General features: G+C 41.9%; 1 protein-coding gene and 1 long non-coding RNA gene across 4 annotated transcripts in view; one reads left to right on the top strand and one right to left on the bottom strand.

Moving 5' to 3' along the window:
* ALG9 (ALG9 alpha-1,2-mannosyltransferase) overlaps positions 1–22,131 on the top strand; it is a 78,974-nt gene extending 56,843 nt beyond the window's left edge. The window contains exons 14-16 of one of the 3 annotated variants that reach the window (XM_074357129.1): positions 2,841–2,971; positions 18,416–18,534; positions 19,892–22,131. In XM_074357129.1, the coding sequence (XP_074213230.1) occupies positions 2,841–2,971; positions 18,416–18,534; positions 19,892–20,142 (501 nt within the window). In that variant the 3' untranslated portion in view covers positions 20,143–22,131. The other 2 variants (XM_074357130.1, XM_074357131.1) reach the window with 2 other exon arrangements.
* On the bottom strand, positions 1,192–11,200 carry LOC105080044 (uncharacterized). The gene is made up of 5 exons (XR_836315.3): positions 10,946–11,200; positions 10,660–10,784; positions 8,295–9,953; positions 6,627–7,668; positions 1,192–2,452 (listed from the first exon to the last, which is right to left on the bottom strand). It is a non-coding gene; the product is annotated as an uncharacterized LOC105080044 (long non-coding RNA).
* Positions 22,132–22,465: the final 334 nt, after the last annotated feature.

The raw sequence follows: 22,465 nt of genomic DNA, 5'->3' as shown, positions 1-22,465 counted from the left end.
AGTTAATAATCTCATATATACCTTAATACAATGATTTTAAAAATAGTATGTGTAGTAGGGAGAGGGTATAGCTCAGTGGTGGAGTGCATGCTTAGCATGCACAAGGTCCTGAGTTCAATCCCCAGTACCTCCATCAATAAATAAAACCTAATTACCTGCCCCTCCTCAAAAAAAAAAAACCCAAACCAAAACAAAAAAAATAGTATATGTAACATAGTTGCATGTTAAAAAACACTGAAAAAAATGTTTCCTTCTCTTGAGTTTATTTTTAACTGACTACATTAATAATTGAGAGGATTCTTGAGACCTGATTTCTAATTGTGGGGGTGGGGGTTCCCCACAGTAAAAACAATTCTCAGATGCCATCTGGGTGTCCTACAGTTCAACACAGTCCTGACATTGCTCATAGGTAACGTTAGATTCCGCAGGTTGAGGGCTCCGTCCTACCAGACTGCCCCCTTCTCCTGCCCATTTCAGATACCAGTTTCAAGCCCAGGTGGTTCCCCGTTTCTTACTGGCTGGGGAGAAATCAGAGGTTCCCACAGCCCTCTCCTTGGGTTTGATTAATTTGCCAGAGCAGCTCGCAGAACTCAGAGCGAACATTTTCCGTACTAGATTACCAGTTTATCATAAAAAGAATATAACCGAGGAACAGCAGGCAGAAGAGACGCACAGGACAAGGTATGAGGAGAGAGTGGGGGTCTCCGTGCCCCCTCCAGGTGCAGCGCTCGTCCCGAATCTCCACACATCCCCCAGCCAGGACGTCTCTGGACCTGACCGTCTGGGGATTTGTGGATTCTTCATTACACACACGCGCGCGCACACACATGGGCGCCAATCACGGCCATCGCTGACTGAACTCAGCCTCCAGCTTCTCCCCTCCACAGCAGTGGCGAGGGTGATGTGTGACTGAAAGTTCCAACCTTCTAATCACATGGTTAGTTCCTATGGTGACCAGCACCCCCTCCGCCCATCTTCAGGGGATATCCAAAAGTCGCATCATTAACATAGCTCAGTTGTGGTTGAAAGGGGCTTGTTAACAAGACAATCCTTTCACCTTTATGGCTTTGAAGGGATTTCAGGAACTGAGGACAAGAGACCAAGTGTTATAACAAAAGATGTTCCCGTTGCTCTTAGTGCTTAGGAAATGACAAGGGTTTTGGGAGCACTGAGCCAGAAGCCATAGAAGAAGACCAAAAAATATATTTATTATAAATCACAATATAACAGTGATGTTTTCTATCTTCGGGGTTTTATTTATAACCTCATAGAAATGTGTGTATTTTATTTTTTTTCCATTGAACTATGGTTGATTTACCATATTGTGTTAGTTTCAGTTATACAGCAAAGTGATTCAATTATATATATATATTCTTTTTCAGATTCTTTTCCATTATAGGTTATTACAAGATATTGAATGTAGTTCCCTGTGCTATATAGTAAATCCTTGTTGTTTATCTATTTTATATACAGTGGTGTGTATCTGTTAACCCCACACTCGTAATTTATCCCTCCGCCCCCTTCCCCTTTGGTAACCATAAGTTTGTTTTCTATGTCTGTGAGTCTATTCCTGTTTTGTATGTAGACTCAACTTGTATTATTTTTTAGACGCCACATATAAATGATATCACATAATATTTGTCTTTCTCTGTCTGACTTACTTCACTTAGTATGATCATCTCTAGGTCTATCCATGTTGCTGCAAATGGCATTTCATTCTTTTTTATAGCCGAGTAATATTCCATTGTGTGTGTGTGTGTGTGTGTGTGTACACCATCTTCTTTACCTATTCATCTGTAAATGGACGCTTAGGTTGCTTCCATGTCTTGGCTAGTGTAAACAGTGCTGCAATGAAAATTGTTTTGTGTATATTGTATTTTTTTAAGTTTAAACTTTTTAAAATTAAAAAGGCCTAAAAATTTCCCCATGACTATTAAATATTCTGATGGTTTCGAGATGAGAAGAAGAAGGTAATTATGGTTTGAAATGAACTGTGTAACTGTGGAAGTATCGCACAGATTTGTAGCATGTTCTGTTGAGTCAGTTTAGTGAGAAGCATAGTACCAACATGTTTTAAATGAAGTCTGTTAATGATCCCTTATGAGTATCGGTGGTGCTTTGGTGTATCCATGTTGTGAGCAACTAGATGACTCTAGTTTTGCTAATAGCTGCTGTATATTTTTGATAGTCTCCACTTTTTATATCTCAATTTTATTGATTTTTTAAAAAATCAAAGTATAGTTGATTCACAGTGCTGTGAATTTGACTGATCTTTTGCTGCAAGGGCAGTCCCTGGGTCTCTGTCAGTTCTGTTGAATTCTTGAAGGAGACGGTATGCATGATGTTTCTGTACCACTTGTGAGATGCGGGGTAACCTCCCTGGCTCTCGGTCAGCAGCAGAGACAGAGCTACTCACACGTTAGCGTTTGTGTTTGGTCATGCCCTTCAATCTCTGTAATAAAAGACAATAGATTAGAAGGGAGCAGTAGTGAGCGGCAGAAGAAAGGTTTCTGAGTAGGCTGTGGACCTGTGTTAGCTTCCAAAGTGTTTGTGAGTCTGGAGGGACTCAGTATCCAAACGAGAGGCAGAACTCCCATGGTTTACGTATATATTTGGCTGGGTGGGTGCATGTCCCCCCGCCCCACCCCCAGGAGGCTAAATAATAGCCCAAACACCCAGCACTCTCATCTGAGTGCAGAGAGCACAGGTAACACTGTCCGAGGACTTAGATGTCTGTGCTTCTAAAACCCACTGGGAATTCTTAGGGTTACAGATGACGTTTCTTATCCTGAGAGGACCTTTGAAATTACTGACGAAGAGTTGGCCTTTCTCCCTTGCAGATCGACCTCAGTAAATGCCATTATTTAGTGGATTTGGACACCGTGAGAGAGACACCCCGGGAGCCGAAATATTCGTCCAATAGAGAAGAATGGATCACCTTGGCCTACAGACCATTCCTTGATGCTTCTAGGTATGTGGCTTTAATCCTAAGAAATGTACTAGGACTAGTAAGGGTGAAAGTTGGAATCTGGGATTGAATAACTCTGGTCCTGGGCTAACTCTAGTAGCCATCTTATTTTATTTTTATCTGGGCCCAAACATCTTCTATTCTTGTCCAGTTTCCTGAGAAATCTAAGAGTGCTCTCCTTTTCTAGGCACCAGAATGCAAAGTATATTCTGGTATCAACCAAATAAAAAAAAATCTAAAGAGACGTGTTCACTGAAGAGAACACAAATAAATGTTTGACATTGATTATTTTTGGCAACCAAGTTCAGCTTTCTTAACTGAAGAGTTTTCTAACACTGTTAGGAAGATTGGCTGTATATTTTAAGGAACTAGAAGTTCATATCCATTATTTTGGGGCTCAAGAAAGAAAGAAATCAGTTGGTCCTAAGAATTGAAAAGGTGCAGTTACTGGCAGGGATGCAAAGTATAATGAAAAGAGCATGGGGTCAGAAGACATGTGCGTTTAATCCAGGTTACTTGCTGGTTGTTCCTCTCTGATCCCCAGTCAGAGACTGGGCCAGGCCTTATTAGATCTTAAACAGAGAGACCAAATAGATCAGGGCTTGGCTGGTGCTTCAGAGAGGCCTCAGAATTCATGGCAAGCGGGGAGTCAGGATGTCCAGGTAAAGGAGTAAGGAGCAGGGGAGGCTGGAGGGGTCAGGTTTTCTGTGGGCAGAGGCCCAGGTAAACAGACAGTTTGAAGTTAAGGAGGTCCATGGTGACCTGGGGGGCAGAGCCCAGGACCCAGGATGTCAGGCCGAAACCAGAAGTTAGAGGACCAGGTCTTGAGAGGCAGGTTTGGGACTCAGAAACAGGGAAGAAAATGTTCTCAGGAAAAGGGAGTGATCAGAATCGACTGATAAATCAAGTAAGATGAAGAATAACAACTGTCCATTGGATTTGGCAGCTGGTAAAAGCAATTGCAGTGCAGTGGTGGGTCGTAGGGACTTGAGAGATTAGAAGAGTAAAAGCAAAAGCAGCAGGACAAGGCTTGGGGACGGCAAACCTAGGCAGGTCTTTTGAAGAGTTTTGCTGCAAAGGGAAGCAGAGAACGAGGGCTACAGCTGGTGGTGGGTGCAGGGGAGTAATAATTAGAGATTTTTTGCCCTTTAAAAATGTTTTCTATTATGGTAGCATATATGTAATATAAAATCTGCCATTTTAACCATTTTAGGTGTACAGTTCAGTGGCATTAATTACGTGCACAGTGTTGTGCACCCATTACCATTGTCTTTTTTTTTTTAATTGCGGTATAATTGACATATAACATTGTGTAAGTTCAAGGTTACCAACCTGTTGGTTTGATACAGTTATATATCACAATCTGATTACCGCAGTAGCGTTAGCTAACACCTTTATCTTGTCACATGTCATCATTTCCTTTTTGTGTTGAGAATACCATTACCTATTGCCAAAACTTTTTCATTGCCCTAAACTGTTCCTCTTTTGTTTCTTTAAGAAGAGGGAAATAAGAGTCATGTTTATGTATTGATGGAAATTGTCTTATAGAGTAGAAATCTGATTATGTAGGAGAAAGGAAAGAATTACTGGAGCAATGCCCTTGACCTAGGTGACAGGAGACACACAAGTAGGTAAAGGATGTATTTCAGGTAGACATACAGATAGAGCATCTCTGTACAGCACTGTCCAGTAGAACTTTCTGCAGTGATGTAGGAATTCTATATCTGTACCGTCCAACAGACGAGCCACAAGCCACATGTAGCTATTAGGTAGTTAAAATGTGACTAGTATGACTGAGGTACTGAATTTTTAATCTTTTCAACCTTAATTAGTTTAAGTAGCCACACATAGCTACTGGGCAGAGCAGAAGAGTAATCAGGCACGTAGGTGTGATGCTCTCTGGATGTTCTCTTCTGATGGCCTCAGTTTTTTTCAGTGAAGTAGGAAGTAAGATTGTTTGATGAGAAAGGGGTGCACGGGATGAGGAGTTGGAGGTTTGAGGAGAGAAAAGATCTGAAATAACTGAGGAAAGTAGGAAACAAAAGGAGTTCTAGAAGTATGGTATGATTAAGGACAGGATCAAGAACCCACTTGAGTTTTAAGTGGGGCCAATGTGGTTGCTTTTTATTTCTCCAGCTGTGTGTATCTTTAGACCGTGTGCAGCCAGGACCGCTGCCTTGGGGGGTTTATGGTGTTCCTGGGGACATATGCCACAGTTCAGGGATGTACTATTGGGACATAAGAGGGACAGGTCTTATCTCCAAAAGGCTCGAGTGTGAGGGACCAAGGAAGATTCCAAGAGGAGATGACATCTGGAAATTACACTGTTGCTAGGGTGGGAGGTGGACTGAAAGGAGGGGAAGTTGCCGGCATACAAACAAGTCAGGAGGCTGTTCTGCTTGACTAGAGGAGGACGGGTGGACTTTGGGGACACATTGTTGCAGAGAAAGATCAGGCCAAAGTTTAGATCCTAGAAAGCCACAATTTTCCCCAGTGGCCTGTATCGAACTTTCAGATTTTTCCTTTTTTGTATCAGAGGTGCAGTCCTAGTCATTGTTAAGATTTGCTTTCTCCATCTGGGCTGGTCCGTGACCAGAAGCTTTCCCACGTTCAGCAGCACTTATTAGAGAGACTCCAAGTTATCTCATTGTACGTCCTCTCTCCTTTTGGTCCCTGGTGCTGCTCCATTTCCTGTTTGCCCACTGAGCACACCTCCAGTGTAGGTGGAGGAGAGAAGAAGGCTTTTGGGGAATGCCTTCAGAGGTTTTAAATTTCCCGTTAATTGTATTCATTTCCCCTAAACTGGCATTCTTTTCATGACCATATGCTGAGAAAGAAAGAAATCAGTTGGTCTAAGAATTGAAAAGGTGCAGTTACTGACTGGAAGGGATGCAAAGTACAATGAAAAGAGCATGGGGTCAGAGGACATGTGCGTTTAATCCTGGTTACTTGCTGGTTGTTCCTCCCTGATCCCCAAATTTCCCCAGCAGTAAAACAGAGATAATATTTTATACTCTTCATGGGGATGTGTAAGGATTAAATGAGAGCTGAAAGATGAGAGTGCTTTTAAATTCTAAAGCATTATATAAACGTCAAGCCTTCCAATTAATTATCAGGCTGCCCAAAGTTCCAAAATTACACTGATTTTCTTTACATTTCTCTTCCTCAGCATTTCCTAGCATATACTGACCTAACTGCAAGAACAGCGGGATCCTACAGCCTCATTTGCCACAGCAATTTGTAACTGTCAGCACTGTGACAGCTCGTGTTGCTGACTCTGGGCTGGTTAAGTTGGACTGTCCTGTCAGAGGCTGTGTGCCTCGGAGAGCTCGTTCTGTGGCAGTGCGTGGAGTGCTCTGGGGAGCTTGGTCCTGGAAAGCCTTTGAGCCCCTTGAATGGGGCTGTTATGTTTCCTCTGTCTTCTTGAAACAAAGGTTTTTGTACTTTCGCAATTTATATAACAAGGAGGGAGAATGGTACCATCCCCGTGTAATGGTCACTCATGTCTTAACCCTAGATCAGGTGGGGCTGCAGGCCCAACCATTACCTAGCTGTTCCTGAGGGAAGGAGGCTTTAATAAACTTGTGACATCCCACCCTGTGATCTTTTTAGAAATGTAAGCAGGTATCTCAAATGGGTAAGACCCTAAAATTTATACCTGCTTTCTTTAGACTTCACTTTGAGATCATTTTTTCTTTCTTCCTTTATCCTTCTGTCTGTCTATCCATCTGACATCTGTCCAATCAGCAGACGTTGAACACTGCCAGGAACTGGGATGGATCTTAAGTACATAGCTGTGAGCAGGACACACAAACTCCCTGTCCTCTTGGCCCCTACAGTACACTGAGGAGGTTGGCGTTACACAAACAACCATACAACCAATATGTGATCACAACCTGTGTTAAGTACTTTAAGAGAAAAGTATGGGAGCTGTGAGAGAAGGAGTCAGCAGCGGGACGTCCCTGGAGGCTTCATTCACGTCCTGAAGTGGCTGGTTAGGCAGGTTTGGAAATCAGAAAATATTTATTGAATAGCTATTAGGACTTTGTCACAGAGCTGGATTATTTAAGGGGGACAAAAGAGGTAATCAGGCAGATTTTACCCTTGAATAGTTTACAACTTTTGTAGTTACACATACAAAAACAGCTTGAAAATAATGTTAAGGCCATAGAGGGTGCCATAGAACTTCAAAGGACGGAGAGATCTGTGGAGGTTAGGGGATACTGAGAGGGCTTCCTGAAGGAGGTGGTGCTTGAGCTGAGGCTTAAAGGAGAAAGGGGCTTTGTACCGGTGTAAAAAGGGTAGAATCACGTAGGTAGTTCAGGGAGAAGGAGTCACGAGCACAAGTGGAAAGATAAAAAGAAGCCCCTTGGATAAGGGGCCTGAGGGTCAATAGAGAAAAGTGTAATTTACCTCTTTGGTTTAAATTTGCCCTTATGTAAAGTGATCCTATAATATATCATCCAAATCAGAACACTTCTGAAGGTAAAAGGGGCCCTGCCCTGGGCAAACTGAGAGAACGTGTTCCTCCTGTTGCAATGTGACCAGAGTATGAGAGCTTCTCCCAAAAGCAGGATGGGGCATGGAGCACGTAGACAGAGTCCCTTCGCCCCTCCCATGTGGATTTGCCCATTGTTGACTTATCTGATTTAATTTGCTGGTGTTTCTTGGTGGTGTAGCCTGGATTGGGTCTCAGCTGTCTGAAAAGGAAGGGAGAATAGTTTGAAGACAGTACTGGCACAAAAAAATAAGTCTTATTCTGAGTGTATGTGAGCGGAGACTCAGTCCAGGGGGGAAGCAACCTAAAGATTGTTAGGACAATATTGTGATTGGTGCAAATTTAGGAATTCTGAAGTCTGTGAATATGTGAAGAGACTTGTTTCCTGTTCGAATTGCTGGAAAATAAGCAAGGCTGTCACTGGTGACTTTGGAGAAGGGCTCAGCCCATTTGGGAGGATGACAGCCCGGACACCCATCCATTCTTCTCCTGTCAGGTTTCTTCTCTGCTTTGTCAAAGGGCTGGAGACCCCCAGATAGCCATTTGCCAGCCTCCCCTTGCTCACAGCTGGTACCAGAGCTGCAACCTGGTCTCCCTGAGTTTGCCACATCTGTGTCTGGCTATTTTTGTAAAAGTTTATCAAACTTCCAGGATACAGAGGCTAAACTAGTTGAAATAACACTTTTTAAACGAGACACATTTGCTACTCTAAGGCCGTCTCATATCACCTACTGTCTAAAATAAGAGGATTTTTTTTTCTTTCTCTGAAGCACGACATAATGGCTACTTGTGTGAGATAGCTCAGCAGCGGGTGGGTGTCATGCTTACTCTGAGATGGTGCCCCGGAGAGGAGTGAAGGGAGAGCATGGCAGTAACTTGCCAGCTCAGTGGCGAGTTCCTTTCTGAGTGTGGTGAGAGCATTTGGCGGGAGGTGCCTCTCTGGGATGCTGGAGTCGGCCTCCTGAGCAGCAGGGCCAGTTCATAGCTTCAGAAACAAGTCGGGAGGCCCCGCCGCTGCTTGCACAGCCACTTCCCACCCACTCCTGCCCCCTTCGTTACAGGTCCCTTTGGGTTTGCTTGCTTCACTTTCACCGTTGCTTTTTGGATCTTGAGAGCTTCTTCTGCACTGTTTTGGAGCGTATTAGCCTCACCTAACTGAATTTTAGGCTTGCCTAATTAGGGACTTAAAGTAATTTGGGGAGATTAAATAGGACAGGATTTCAAAGCCCTGGAAATTATAATTACAGGTAGATGCAGGTAAAGAGTTAGAAGTCAACATCTTCAGCTGGTGTGGCAGCAGAGGGACCTTTTTTAGTCGGAGGACTTCTAGAGCAGCAGGGTAGGGACTGTGCTGAGAGCGTCTGCTGCTCGTGTTCTTTCAGTGCCCAGCACAGGATGCTCGTGGCCACTGAGCATCAGCTGCCGTGGAGATTTCTTACTGAGACTATTACTCTCCTTTTCACATCCAGGAAGTGAGCCCAGCAGCTGTGAGGCCTAAAGAGTCCATGACACCTGTGTCCATTTTGGTCCTATGTGGCAGTCTGGTCAATGGCAGCCCTTGTGTTCCCAATCCCTCATCCTAGCATAAGCAGAACTATTTTTTTCTGGAAGATAAGAAGACCTTTAGACAATCACTGTAAAGGACAAATTAATTGGAAGCTCTTGTTCCAGTTACTGCTGTGTAACAAGTCATCCCAAACTTAGTGGTACAAAAGGACAACAGTTCTTTATTATTGTTTTCTCTCATGGTTTTGTGGACTAACTGGGCTCAGCTAGGCAGTTCTTCAGCTAATCAGGGTTCTTATGCATTGACCATGAGGTGGTGGCTGGGACTGGAGGCATCTCAAAGGCTTTCTCACATGTCTAGCAGTTGATGTTGGCTATTGGTTAGATCTCAGCTGGGGCTGTTGGGCAAAAACACCTACGTGCTGCTTCTTCGCGAGGCCTGTGCTTCCTCACGGCATGGTGGCTGGCTTCCAGAAGCAGGATCTCAAAAACTATAGATTTTTGTGACCTGGCCTTGGAATTCCCACAGTATCACTCCCACCTCATTCTGTTCATTGAAAGCAAGCCACTCAGATAGCCCATGTCCAAGGGGAGAGGAATTAGACGTCCCCTGTTGGTGGGAGCAGTGTCAAAGAATTTACGGACATGTTTTGAAAACATCACAGCTCTTTTGATGCTGTTCTTCATTCAGATTTTCTTTTTAAAGGAGATTTCTTGCAGAAGAGACATATGTTGTCCAAAAGAGTCCAGCAGGCTGTTTCCATCAGCAGCTTCTTGCTACCCAGGTGGAAGCAGAGGCTGCACCCAGGGCAGAGTTTGGTTTCAGGCTAACAGTTTGACATGCTTCAGGTGGCGTTCAGCTCCTCTGGGTAGAATCAGTTCTCCCTGCTAATCAGCGATTGGGGCGCTCTTGTCTTTTCCCTGCATGTCGGTCACAGTGGGGCCTTGAGCTCCCTCATCTTTGCCAAGAGTACTGAGAAGCTGTAAGGAAGAAGTGAGCAGAGCTTTTGTACTTTTGTGATTCTTTACTGCCTCATTATTCTCTTATGCCTTCTGTTTCTTTATCGGTTTTGGGGGCTGTCCTTTTCCCCTCCTCCCCAGATACTTTCTTGCAACGCCCCCGCCCCCCCCACCCCGTCTGGCAGCACTATGAGCACAGGCAAGATCTGACTTTAAAACACATTGGTGTTCTGCTCATTGTATTCGTCAACTACTTAATCATCATCTGCTGACATTTTAAGAAAAACAAAACTTTAATTTTTTTGGAGCTCAGAGTGTCTGCTTCCTATTGTTGTGAAAGTAGTTCTCAGACTCTCAGGTCTGAAGAACACATATATAACCGTATTAAAACTGCCACTGCTGTCAGCTGCCTGAGACCAAGCGGCTGGCGCTGTCAGAGGGCTTTGTTCTAAGTTTCTCAAGAGCTACAACAACATCTCTTTTTGAATCTCACAGCTCCTAGCACGTGTTAGGATCTCAGAAAATATTTATCAGTTATTTGATGTATTTCATGTTCTTACAACTGGATTTACGCCAAAGGAAAAGGAAAAAGAAAAAAAAAGGTGAAATAAGAATTTCTTCAGAAGCTTCTCATGCCCTTATTTAGTAAGATAAAGATTGCTGAGTAGTTGATTGGTTCTGTTTCCTGTCTCCTGGAATATTCTGTCTGAGAACCCAGGTACCGCACCTTAAGGAGGTCCAAAGGCCTCGTGGAGACAGGAAGCCCGCACAGGGTCAGGGCTGAAGGCCTGTAGAGCTGGCTGAACCTGTAGCTCCTGAACGTTCCAGCCAAAGCCAGGTGATGCAGAAAATCTATCAGGCAACCACAGATTTGAGAGAAATAATAAACTGTTGTTGTAAGTTAACAAAGAAAAGACTGTTGAGTTAAAGTGTACTCATTGTTCACGTCCTCTCTGTGAGGCTTACCCGGGTCATCTACCTGCTGTGACCTCTAATACCACTCACTCACTTACTGTTTGTCACAGAGAAGTAGCTCAAATGAGGTTCCAAAGAGTAGAGACAGACACTTCTTGAACACTGTTCAGTGTCTTCCCCGCAGGAGTGCTGGATGGAGCACACAGTCCCTCACATCTGAGTCGCTGTCAGTGTCAGATGGTAAAAGGCTGGTGACGAGCATTTCTGCAGCCGCCTCAGTGGGACTGAAGGCCACAGAATGACTGCTTGCTTAATACCACGTCTTTCTCAATTCCCTCGTTCTGATTATTGGTGAAAGGTGACTGGTCAAGAGGGTATGATGTTGTGTCAGATGACTGACCAAGGCCACAGATCAGATAAATGATTCACCCCGTACCCCTGTCCTGCGGTGACATGACTCCAGTTTGTGCCTCAGCTAACTTCCAAATAGTTACACAGTATGCATCTTCGGAGGCTGCGACCAAAGAGTCAAAACTCTGTATGTATTCACTGGATGTTCAGGGTCTGTGGACATGCCCACTGGAACCACTGTCATTCTGGTCCCTTGGGTAATGATGATTCAGCAGATTCCATGTGAACTGAAGCCTGGAGAGGTTACTTGACCTTTCACATTAGTGTTCTCTTTGCTGGTACGAATGTCCTCTCCATCTCACTTGAGCTCTAACAGCCTGTGGGCCACCCAGCTTCCCCTGGCCCCAGCTCAAAACCCTGGCTTTGCTCTGCCCCACCTGATGGCTTTAGGGCTGAGTTGTTTGGGAAGAGAAGAGAAAGAAAAGCTCCATATTATGTTTGAATATTTCCTTTTTTTGTAGAAGATGAATATTGCCAGAAGCGAGGGAGATAAATGAGATGCTGTGATATAAGAGTCAGGTGGCAGTCATTCATTCGTTCATTCACAGGATATTTATTGAGCATTTTCTGTGGCACTGTTCTAAAAGCTGGAGAATAGCAGTTAGACAAGGTTCTGTCTTCAGGGGACTGACATTCTAGTGGAGCTTAATATATAGCGTGTAACTCCTATATCCATTTCTCTGTTTTGGAAAAGAGACAAATGTCACCTCTGTCTTACTTCCTGACCATTAGGATAATGGCTCTCATCCCATTTCCTACTAATGAATATTAAAGACCAGTCACATTTTTGCTGCATATCAGCTTTTTTTTTTTTTTTTCAGTAAAAGTAGGTTTATTTAGAGAGATGTACACTCCATAGATGGAGTGCAGGCTATCTCAAAAGCAGGAGGGAGCATGACTGCATATGTTTGAGCAGTTTTAAATTGCTTGATATGAGACTATAGACTGACTATGGCTAGGATTAAATCTTGAGGGAATTCTGAGATTCTCTTCAGGACTGACGGTTTCTGTGAAAGGCCAGTTCTGCTCTGTAGAATGTCTTTCTCTGAAATGTGAACTACGTGCAGGAGAGAGACAAAGATGAAAAGAGAGGGAAGTAGCTTTAAAAAGAGAAAACTGGCAGTGACCTTGGACTGCAGGTTCACAGGGTTGGGTGGCTGGATGGACGGATGGACAGACAGAAATAAAAGAGGAACCCTGAGTACTAGGATGTTTTCTTTTTGAAATGAAATATTGACCCAGCATTTCCATTGTGCCTGCTGAGCTGGCGACATCGGGGACAGGCAGCCAGTCTTCCATTGACGTCAGCAAGAGCAGATTTAAATCCCCATAGCAGAGTGCTCCGCAGCCCAGATAAATAGGGCTGGTAATTGAATTAGAAAACATTCTGAGCTGTCAGCTAATTACCCTGTTCAGGCAATTGTTTTGTCCACGTCTGTTTCATCCTTGAATTGCTTGAGTGACTTTCTCACTGGGGGCGGGGGCGGGGGTAGAATTTCAGTGTCCGTGATAGAGGCACATATTTTGTGTGTCCCTAAATTATGCTGCGTGTGCCTCCCGAGGGCAGTGCTCTGGCATTTCACATTATTACAGACATTGTTGTGTGAGCTTTATTCTAACTTGTGATTCAGTCTGATCTTTGCTTCCATGTGTCTGAATGTGTACACACACGTTATTCCAGTGCTCAACTGCTCTTTTCTTTCAGGAAGGCAAATGACCAATCCAACTGCCCTTTTTCCCCAGCAGGAATACAATATAACAATTTGAAAGGCCCCAGTCATGCTTAACCTATTAAAGCTGTTGATGTGAAGGAAATTAACCTAGATCAGCAGCTGTAGCGTTAGAAATGAAGACTTCAAGTCAACTTGATCTTTTGATTTAAAAAAAAAATCATAGAATCTTCCCATCACAGCTCAGAGGTGTGCATCTGTTTCCTCACTTCATCTTCTGGAAGACGTTAGTGGCTTTAGATGTTAAAGATGGGTAATTCTATTAAATATCACAGACAAAATCTGCAGGAGGAAAGAAGGTTCATCTTCTAATAAGGATTTTTCCAGGACCAAGCCTCTGATGATAGATTTTCTCAACTTCTCCTTATATTTAGTTCCCACCTCCTATATAGTTTTGTCTTCAGGTTTAACTGGAAACTCGTCCTTGCTTCCTGAACACAATTATCTAGAATTTGATGCTGAATTTCTTATGCTTGTACACTGAGGAAGGAAGCATGGGAGAATCTGAATGCTTCTTGGATCTCTTGTTGTATCCAAGTCAAACACGTGCTTGTCCTTAGCAAGACGGTTATTCCAAACCACACATTCAGTTGGACTTTGAATTCCTTACTAAGAGTGGGAAAGAACTTGTAATTCTGAGGAACTGAAAGGAGAGAGTGTAATGAACAAGGAAGAAAATGGCACAAGGTGAGATGAGACAGGTAAGCAAGAGCTGCCTTTCCTAGGGTTTTGTAGGTCATGAGAAAGACTTCGGGTTTTATTCAAGCCATTCTCTAGTTGCTGCTTAGTGGACAGAGCATTTAACTTAAGACACCCATAGATTTGCTTATGGATGGGCAAGTTGCTTTTCTTGCTTCGGGTACCTTGGGATGTTGGATGGGTAAAATGAAATAATGTACAGTAAATGCTTCTTCCACACCTCTGCAACTCTCTGCGTTTTTCCTCTCTTCTGAATGTGTGTATTAGCACTCTGAACTTCTGTATCAGCCATTTAGTATTTAGTATATGCTAAGTTATGCTTATGTATCATTCATACTCTGTTTTTTCCCAACTATAGGTTATTAGCTTTTTGAGAACAAAAACTTGTGTGTCTTTAGGGCCAGCACACAAAGCCCTATACATAGTAAGCACATAGGTTTTCATTTGTTTGTTTGTTTTAAGGATTTGAGATTTCCATTATTTAAAACTTTGTCTACTGGCTTTTAAAAATTATTACAAGTAATGTATTTCATCTGCTTTTGTGTATGTCTGAAATTTTCTCTTGTAACAAATGGAAAACAAAGTAGATTGTTAAAAAAAAAAAAAAGCAGTGTGGTGAGAAGTCCAAAATAAAAATCCTCTGCTGTACCATAGAGACTGCATAATTTTTTAATTGATATTGCTAAAATTGCCTTTCCAGGTGGCTCTGCAGTTTTCACTGTTGCAAATGGCTGTATCCGTTTCCTAACTCCTCACCAGTGTCTGATACTGTCCGACCTTTCAGCTTTTACAAACCCAGTTATTGAGACACTGTATCTAGATTTACAGTTCCCTGATTACTAGTAAGACAGAACATGATTTCAGATGGTTATTGGCCATTTACATTTCTCTTCTCTGTTTAATCCTTTGTCATTTTTTCCCTTCTGAATTGTTAGTCTTATTGAGTGCAGGAACACTTTATATATTCTAGATACTCATACTCTGTTATATGTATGGTAAATATTTCGTCCCAGTCTCCTTTATCTTTTTACCTTTGTTTCAGCCTGCCTTTTGCATTCACCAGTAATAGATAGTGGTCCTTCTTCCATTTCAGGGAGGTCAGTATTTTTGGTGATGCTCTGCCTTATGTTCAGCCCAAGGTAGTTTGCTGAAACGATCTTTTATAACTCCTTTTGGGATGACTTGTCAGCATACAATAATCATCACCACTTACTGTCTTGGCCAGATAAACCCCTTTCGTTTTTATATGTTTTAGTTATTTTATAAATGACCTATAAAAATAAGAATAAAATGATAGTGAAAGAAAAATTTCATTCAAAATTTTAATAATAATTTAAATGTAGCAACATCAAACCTTTATTTCATATTCTCCTGGCTTTGAATATGTGTACACACACACACACACGCGCGCGCGCGCGCACACACACCTAAAATGGACACCTCTGAAGTCAGCTAATTGTTCACCTGACACGCATCAGCCTGGAATATATCCATCTTGAAAATCCTGACTCTGGACTTCAGACATAGCTCTAATAGGTTCAAGCTTACTACTTCTGGTTCTTCTTACATTTGTATCATCAAAATGCAAAATTTGAAGAATTTTTTGAAACCTTAAATGGTTCATAATTTTGTTGAAGACAGCTATCTTATTTGCTATGTAATTTAAATATCAGATTTATAAACATCAAAGAAAGTGATAAAGCCATTGAATTTTTTATTTCTTTATTATTGATATCCTTCTAGTAACTTTTGCATACGAACCTGCCTTCAGCAGTTGTCCACTCATGAACTATATATCAAATTAAATTTGGCACACAGACATCATAAAAGATGAAGGAATGTAGTCATATGCCCTTTTAGCCTAAAAGGATAGTCTGTGTTCTTGTTGCAAAATATTGCATGATGGGGGAGGGTAGTTCAAGTGGTAGAGCGCATGCTTAGTATGCACAAGGTCCTGGGTTCAATCCCCAGTACCTCCTCTAAAAATAAATAAACCTAATTACCTACCCCACCCCCATCACACCCCCTCACAAATGTTGCATAATGAAGTTGAAGGGAAGGAAAAGTTTTCCTTCTACCCTTCTATTTTTGGTTGGCCTAATAATCCACTTGACATAAGATAGATTTATAAGAGAAAAACCAATTTCATTTTATTTGTACTGGAGCCCCGTAAAAATAGGAGACCTAAAGGCAAGTTGGGCAGTTGAGACTTCTATGCCATCCTGAGCTAAGGAATAGGATGGAGGCCTGGGGCTTTAGAGGGGCGGAGGGTCATTCGCAGGACAGTAAGAAGAGCAGATATTTGTCCTGCCACACAGATACTCAGATAAAAAAGTTATCTCTGATAATACCTCTCTTTCTGAGCCACGGTCCCTGTATAAATTCTTTTAGGGAGTTAAAGGGGAGGACAAAGTTCTTCCTAAGTCTTTTGGGCCGTATCTTCAGCTCAGAATAACCCACATAGCAAAGCTGCACATTTTAGGGAGGCTCACCCTGGACCTTTCCTGTTAAATGACTAACTGAATGAGAACCCCTTCTTTCCTTTTTTGTTCTTAGAAATATAATGTTCTCTCATCATTTCTTGAGTGAGAAAATTCATCTAGTATATTGTCATCTAAAGACTCATAGTCTGAAATTTTGCTCGTATGATAAAGTTTACCATCATCATTAGAATCTTGAATGCTACTATTTGTCTCTTAACATTCATCTTCTGATTTGTCTAGTGATTGTGAAATCTCGTTCTCTGTCAATTTTCTTCTCATTGGCATTATGGAAAGAAGCTATGTTCAGTGAAAGCTAAATGCAGATGAGAAAGATAGTGTCTCAAGTCTTTTGTACCTTATTGAAAGATAATGTATACTTTGAACAGTGCAATGAGAAAAATGAAAGTTAATGCAATAGTGATTAATTATATCACTTTTGCATCCTTTTTGGTGGTTTCATTATTCTTTTTCCTATCATGTCTTTTTTTTTTAAGTATAGTTGTAAATAATCCAAGAAGTAGAAAAAAATAAGACTGCTAAGATCCTTATAAAATTGCTTAAATTTATAAAAAGTTGCAATGGATCCATAGGGTCCTTCAAGGTAGAATGAGTTTTATTCTATTTTTGAAAATACGCATAATTTCCCTTTGTTCTTTGCAAGACTCTAAAAGAATAAAATTATGAAATAACAATCCTCCCAAAGAGTAAGGAATTGTTCCAAAAAGAAAGTGAAAAAGTAAAATTAGGCTCTAATGGACCTAATGTTACACCAAGGACTGAGTTGACCAGAGATACATGCTGAGGGTACTAGTAGAGGTTTTGTGGTGGAGTTGGCTGGAGTGGCCATGACGCCTAATTCGGCTTAGCCCTCTCTTCGCTGCACTGAAGCCTGCAGGAGTTCGCTCTGGCTTACAGCTTTCTGTCCTGACCTTCCCCGTATCTGTGCAGCCTGAACAGAAAGAATAAATTAACTTCTTTTTGACTGAGGTAGGTGCTTCCTCCTCCTGTTCATTTTGTTTGCAGGGGCCCTGCTTTATCTTGTGTGTCTCTCTTCTAAGCCTCTTTTCTCTTATCGAAGCCCTTGAGCCGTTAACTGTTGAAGTGAAGTGCATCTCTGTTGAGCACAGAGCTCTGCCAGCATTGCAGTTGGGAAGAATCTCTGAGAGGTGTGTATGCCAAGCACGATAGCATTGTGTGCAGGCAGCGGAGGAGCCTGCCAAGCCCAGGGGTAGGCTGCCAGTTCAAATGCCACGTTGACATGACATTTACAAGTTGAGAGTCTGGAAGAGGACTGGCAGTGAGTGCAACACCCTTCAGCTACCTCATTTAGGTTGGCAGTAGCTGGGCCAACGTTTGATTTTTAGACTCAGAAATCATAGTCAAGAAGCAATACTTCGTGTAGAATTTTAAAACGATCACTGCCACTTTTTCTAGAAAGTGATGAATCCTGTTCCTGGAATGCAGGATAAACCAAAGAATATGGACTCAAATCTGGATTTGAATAAGGGCTCTATCATTTACTGTGTGACCCTGATCAAGTTACTTAATCTGCTAAAGTCCCATCTATAAAATAGGGGTAATACTACTTTCCTCCTAAGGATTAAATCCTATCTTTAACAGTATTAGCAGTTAATACTAGTGCCTTTTAAATACTAAGTATGCAATAAATGTGAGATGTTTTTCACATTCTTTAGAAACTCAGGAGGAATTCAAGTTTTTAGCTGTTCCTGTCTATATTTTAGCAAAGAGTAAAAAGACTCTCTTTGACTTAAGAATTGCTGGAACACTGTGCGCGGCAAGCCCAGCACGTGGTTTTCTTTACCTCTTTAGGAAAACTTAGAGCTGGAATCAGGATCATTTGAGCATTTCGCACCTCTACACTTTCTTAGCTACAGAAACCCTTTGGGTGTTAAGGATTTGTTTTAGTAATAGCAGTCCTTTGATTGACTTGGTACATTTCTGTGCAAATTCTAATGTGAAGTGCAGACCTATAGCTGTTCTGGAGGATATCCTGTGACTTACTAGACTGTCAATTTGGTGCAGGTAAGAAGGTGCCTGATCTTGATTAATTAAGTCTTTTATCAAGATCTGGTAGCTAAATAACAGACTTTTCTGTGCTGCTTATATAAAATATAATCCTCACCATAGCACTTGGTTTATTTCCTTTAATCATTTTCAATACCATTAGTAAATTTTCTCAAATGACAAAATTCTGTCTTTTTTTTCCCCCCCTCTTGTTTTCCAGATCTTCAAAGCTGTTGCGGGCATTCTATGTTCCCTTCCTGTCAGATCAGTATACAGTGTATGCAAACTACACCATCCTCAAACCCCGGAAAGCAAAGCAAATCAGGAAGAAAAGTGGAGGTTAGCAACAAGCCTGTGGCCCCAAAGGACAACCGTCCTGTTAACTGGTGATTCCACTGGCAGGACTCCCTCCAAGCCATCGCTTGTAACATTTGTAATAAAGGCCGTCTGACACGAATGCTGGAATCTGGGTGCTTTGGGCTAGTTGAAGTCAGTCACATTCATTTCTTGCCTGTGTGTCTGTTCTGCATGTAAACTTTGTGCAGCGAGGTGGAGAAAGGCCCCGAAGTTGGGGTGGATATATTGCTCCACATCTCATTCTTTCTCTTCTGTTCAATTATTTACTAGACCGGAGAAGAGCAGAGCCAGCTTCTAGGAAGAACTGAAAATCCCGGGACTGGATGGCTGGGTTGAGTAGTTCTCCGCACTCCGGCCTGGCACCCGGGAGCTAGCCTCCCTGGGGCCGTGCGAGCTTCTCCACCAAAGCTCTCTGGCAGCTCCTAGCAGACTTTCTTGTTCAAATCCTAGTGCTGACAAGGAGCACAGCCTAGTTGCCAACCTACATGTCCTTCTCACCTCCAGCAAGACAGCTTTTGTAAAGCACTTCACAGGACTAGGACCCTGTCCTGGAGACATCTCAGGAAAAAGGCAACCATTTGAGGAACTGTGACTTAATTTCATTATATAAGATGCCTCTTATTTTCATTTTATTTCCCCTACAACAAACTGTAACTATATGGTGGGGTTTTTTTTTTTTTTTACATTTTAGCATGCTATTTTTTTTAATTCAATACTTCCCTGTATAAAGGTATCAACAGATCAGACCATAACTGTACAGGACATATTTGGAGAAAATTAATTCTATTGATTGGTAGATTTGGGTGACATCACATTTTTAAGTAATTTATTCTGAGGAAATTAAGAATCTCCCTTTTTTTTTTTTTTTAAACAACCCTAGGGAAAAAGACCGGTGTGTATTTATAGCAGCTATTTTGAGTCTCTCTATTGCAAAGCACATCCTGCATGGGGCACCTCTAGTCAAACAGGCAACAATAAGGACCTGATTAAAACATAGTAAGTCTGTGCTTTACTTTGCCTTTACGTACAGTATTTCCTAGTTTACAAAGCACTTTCACATCGTCTCATTTGATCCTCACAGTCAGGACGTGAGGTAGATAAGGCAAGTGGTTTTATCCCCATCTTACAGATGAAGAAACTGAGACTAGGGGGCAGGGAGAGGAAAAGTGACTTGCCTGGGGCCACACAGCCGGTGAGTGGCGGCGCTAATACTGGAAGCCAGTTTGCCTCACTTCCCATCTAGTCTCCTCCACACTTCCTCACTCGACTCAAAGCATTACTTGAAGGAATGATAAGGCTGGCCAGAGACCTGACGCATAATGTAACTTTCTATTTTAAGGAAGAATTTTATCTGTGTTTCTTCGAGTTCCTTGGAGCCTCCAGTCTGCCTGTTGGTTGGAGCATCACAGCGGTTCTCTCCTGGATGCAGCCTGGCCTGTGGCAGGAAAGCAGTGCTCGTGTTTGGAAGTCATGCTTTTTGCAGCCACACGGGCTCCAGTATCAGTTGCATTCCTGCATTCAGTCTGGGGTCACCCTGCAGTGCCTTATTTCCCTAATGGTAATTGTGTCTTGTATCTGCAAATAGGATGAATCTGGTTTTCAGATCTTCCATCTTTCATTTTTCAGAAAGAAGGGATTTTCAATAGGAATTGATCTCAAGAGAGGGGAAAAGAAGTGATAAGGGGAGAAATGGCTACTTAACCGTATACAGTCTCCCCTTGGGGATCCCCTCTAAAGGAATCCCTGGGATGGGGTGGAAGCACTGGTGAGGCAACAGGCCTAGATGGTGTAGAATGATGGTAACAGGAGAGTGAAGATAAACTGGGGTCCCACTTGCTGCTCTAAAGATCTCTGGCATTTAATTTTCAGTGCTTGATTACTGTTTTCCAAGGCAGATATTGGCACATGTGGTCTGACTACAGGATGGAGAATTTTCAGTGACATACCTTTCCATACCTGTAGTAATGGTACACCGTCCTTCACAGTGGCTAAAGCTCTCCACAGTTTGCAATAGTAAATAAGAGAGTACCGTCATGCCAGGTCCATGATGAGTGGCTTTTTTCTAATCAAAATGGTACAGTGCTGATCCATTTTATCATCTTGCATGTTACAAAAAGAAAAAAAAAGGTCGTGATGAGCCAGGGTTTCCTTGGGAGTATCTGTTTCTGTCTCTTTTAAAACCTGGTTTTGGTTTTTCTCTGTTCTATGTGTATCTTTAGTGAGAGCACAATTAATTGCAAAGCACTGTGCCAAATTCTATAGGTAAGGGATATAAAAATGAATGGTTTTTTTGTTGTGAAGATCTTTTTCCTGTGATATATAAATGCATTTTAAAAAAATCTCCATCTCAGCAACACGGGGAGATTAGCTTTGCCTGGGAAAAGAGTTTCAAAACACCTGGTCAGTGTAGCATCTCTCCTCCAAACAACCAGTGTTCAGCATGAGCTGACTGCTCTGTTCACTGTGAGGATAAAGTATCTGAGGTACTTTTTTCTCTATAGATTGTTGACGTCAAGGAATGAAGGGCTACAGATTATTGGTAAAAAACCTTTGATTATGGCGCTGAGGGAGGGAGCCGGGTGTATTGGCAATTCCAGGGCACCCTAATCTCCAAATCTTAAGCAGCCTTGTCTGAACCCCAGATCTTATGACACTGAGTCCATTACCGAACCAGCCTGTGTAGTCGCATCTTATCAGAGTTCACCTGTCACCCAGCAGGTGTCATCTGGTAAGAAAGACCAGTTATTTTAATCTCTCGCGATAGTAACAGAAAGCTGAAGCCCATGCTCTTCATTGCTGAGTTCAAGTTTAGAAACCGATTGTTTTTCAGTCCAGGTGGTTTTTGACCCCAGCCATTTATTTGACTCATATTTTTTTTCTAGTTTAGAGTTCTGGGAAAGACCCTTGAAAACCCCATGTGATTCTGCGTAACTGGATCGGCCATTTGGGCAAAGGACAAATGGAAAGCCTTTATTGTGTTTTGCATTTCATGGAACTTACTGAAATAAGAATTCACTGTGATTGTGCCGTCTTCTGGCCAGCGTCAGGCAGCTGTGCTGTAAATTTGGTTAATTTTATTTTCTCTGAAGAGAGAAAAGAGGCACAATTTAATCTTTGCCTCCACAAGCATATTAAAGCTCATGTGTTAATTCATTCTTACTCTCCTACATCAAATGCCTTGGGTAGATGCAGAAATGGACATGTGCTCAGCTTTATTATTATTTTTGTGTGTGCAACAGAAAGACCTGACTTCCATGGGGCATTGTTGGATTTCAGAGGCTCTCTGGCGTTTTGGTAAATCTAAATGAATGTTGCCTTTAACTTTTCTAATATAATATAATATAATATAATATAATATAATATAATATAATATAATATATATATGTATATATATATATACACATAAAACCATGTGATTCATGCTGCAAGTGAAATCAGGAAGCAGTAAGGTGTTGAAGCGAGAGTATCGTCCAGTTCATTTGTCTTCCTGATCCTTGTACTTTATTTCACATGTCAGTGTTTACATTGCATATTGTATTTTCTGTGAAAGAAAAAGTTAAATAAATCTTGGCTGTTTGATTTTCCTTTTCCTAAGATGGTATTTTTCTCTTTTGCTTTTAGCTTTTAGATCTTTGATGGAGATTGAAACCTGAAGGAGCTGAACTCCTTCCATCTCCCCCACTTCCACCCTTCAGTGGCTTTCTATAGACCAAATAGCCTAGAATGTTCTTTCTGAAAACTCTGGGAAAAAGCTGTTGGAAAACCCAGTGAAGGTTAGTTTTATTTTGTGGAAAAACCAAGCATAGTGGGAATTACTCAGTGTGTCAATGTTGTCCCTAAAAGAGACAGTTTCTGGATCCATGTTATGTTTTTGAATTAAGAGTCTCTGGACTTTGAGAGTCTTAATATTCAT

This window comes from Camelus bactrianus, chromosome 33 (genome assembly GCF_048773025.1).
Source record: "Camelus bactrianus isolate YW-2024 breed Bactrian camel chromosome 33, ASM4877302v1, whole genome shotgun sequence".
Classification (NCBI taxonomy): Eukaryota; Metazoa; Chordata; class Mammalia; order Artiodactyla; family Camelidae; genus Camelus; species Camelus bactrianus.
Note: the sequence above shows the minus strand (reverse complement) of the source record. Positions and strands in the feature narration are given on the sequence as shown.